The sequence below is a fragment of the Olea europaea genome, unplaced genomic scaffold, assembly GCF_002742605.1.
Source record: "Olea europaea var. sylvestris unplaced genomic scaffold, O_europaea_v1 scaffold23279, whole genome shotgun sequence".
NCBI classification, from domain to species: Eukaryota; Viridiplantae; Streptophyta; class Magnoliopsida; order Lamiales; family Oleaceae; genus Olea; species Olea europaea.
The window spans coordinates 1-1,577 of NW_019241385.1; the positions used below are offsets into that span (position 1 = coordinate 1).

A 1,577-nucleotide genomic window follows, 5' to 3' on the forward strand; every position below is an offset into this window, starting at 1 on the left:
AAAACAACACCTATGGTCCTCATTCTATACTTAAAAACGAGCACTTATGTCCACTGTGAATTCCCCCCAAATACATGCTTTAGGCAAGTTCAGTAATAAATAAGCAAAAAGGTTGATTTCTATAAATGTAGGAAGACACTGAGAATATACACGACAGAAGGGGAGCTTTGACGAGCAGAAGTGCACACATAAATCATACTCTTGCTGGAAGAGTGGAACATGGCTATGGTACATGTAATTCTGGTAGATCTTCCACCTCACAAAGGGATCATCAACTTAAGACATGTCCCAATCCATCAACAATGTCACTGACGGATGAAAGTTCAATGACCTATGATGGGCAGTTAGGGGAGTTTTCTTTAGATATGGCTCGAAGAAGTTCGAGACAGTACCCTGCTTGGTCTAAATCTGAGCACAGAAATACATCATTAGATGATCCTCCTATTCAAAAACTCTCAGATTTCATGCCTACTGACTCCCAATTTGTACCAAATTACATGACAAATACAAAATCATCAGAAGCAAAAGCTAGGTCGCATAGCGAACCGAAACAACGTCCCAAATGGGGAAAGAAACAAAAAAGCAGCAGGCGAGGATCTTCAATGGATGGGAAGAATGACAAAGAGAGCTTATACCCTTGGTTAATCAAGCTTTATGGTTCTGACAAACTTAGAAATGATAGGGATTGTGATTCCATAAGTACAATGACCAGTAATTCTAACCACAGACGGTCACTAATCACATTTGAAGTAAGTATGTGGTCTTTTCTGTTTATTTTAATGAGTTTCATAACACTTGAGGTCTCTGATTTCTTTCTTTTGACTGCAGCCTCCTCTGAATTTGTACTAATTCTTCATGACCAAGAATGGACTTCAAGTCACGGGTGATCAAGATGATGAAGATGGAGATTGAATAATACTGCTAAATACTTAAAACAGGAGAGTTATACCCTCTGGGGCTACCATCAGAGGACCATTAGCCCATCAGGAGATTTTGTAATTCCTATTTTCTTGAAGGAGTACCTCTACATAGGTGTTATTCACAGTTTCATATTGCTATTGTAAATAGTAATACCTATCTCTTACATAGACCATATTTTAACAGCATTAACTTTTTTGAACTTTGAAAGTTTATCAACTCTAGATGCAATTTATAATTTGTCATAAAACCAAAAAATTAATCAGCCAAAATTTATGAAAAGTCATAGAAAGAAAATGGAAGTCAACCAGCCTTAATATCAATTACAAGCAGTTTTACCGAGTGAAAAGTTATGTGCCTTGCTGGTTTCTTCTACCTTGGAGCCATGACAAAGAAATCCACTCTCCAGTTTGATTTGGCAGGTGAAACTAAAGGAAACAAAAGAAATAACAAACACAATGTAGAGAGAGAAAGGAAGAAATAAAACCAAAAGTAGGAAGGAGTTTAACACTGCTAAAGGATGACAAAATATCTGCTACACTGTTGACAATAATTCTTTCTCTATCTCGTCCAATGATTGTCAACAAAGTGCTTGGATATATGTGTAAGAATGCCTAGTGCACATTTTAAGCAACAATCTACTACATCGGCCTCTGCAT

General features: G+C 37.0%; 1 protein-coding gene across 1 annotated transcript; it reads left to right on the forward strand.

Moving 5' to 3' along the window:
* Window positions 1–131: 131 nt before the first annotated feature.
* Window positions 132–1,120, forward strand: LOC111381536 (the record flags this gene model as incomplete). Its single annotated transcript, XM_023005326.1, has 2 exons — window positions 132–749; window positions 829–1,120. Coding segments are annotated over 2 exons (639 nt in total), but the record flags the coding sequence as incomplete, so codon positions are not given.
* Between the last annotated feature and the right edge of the window lie 457 nt (window positions 1,121–1,577).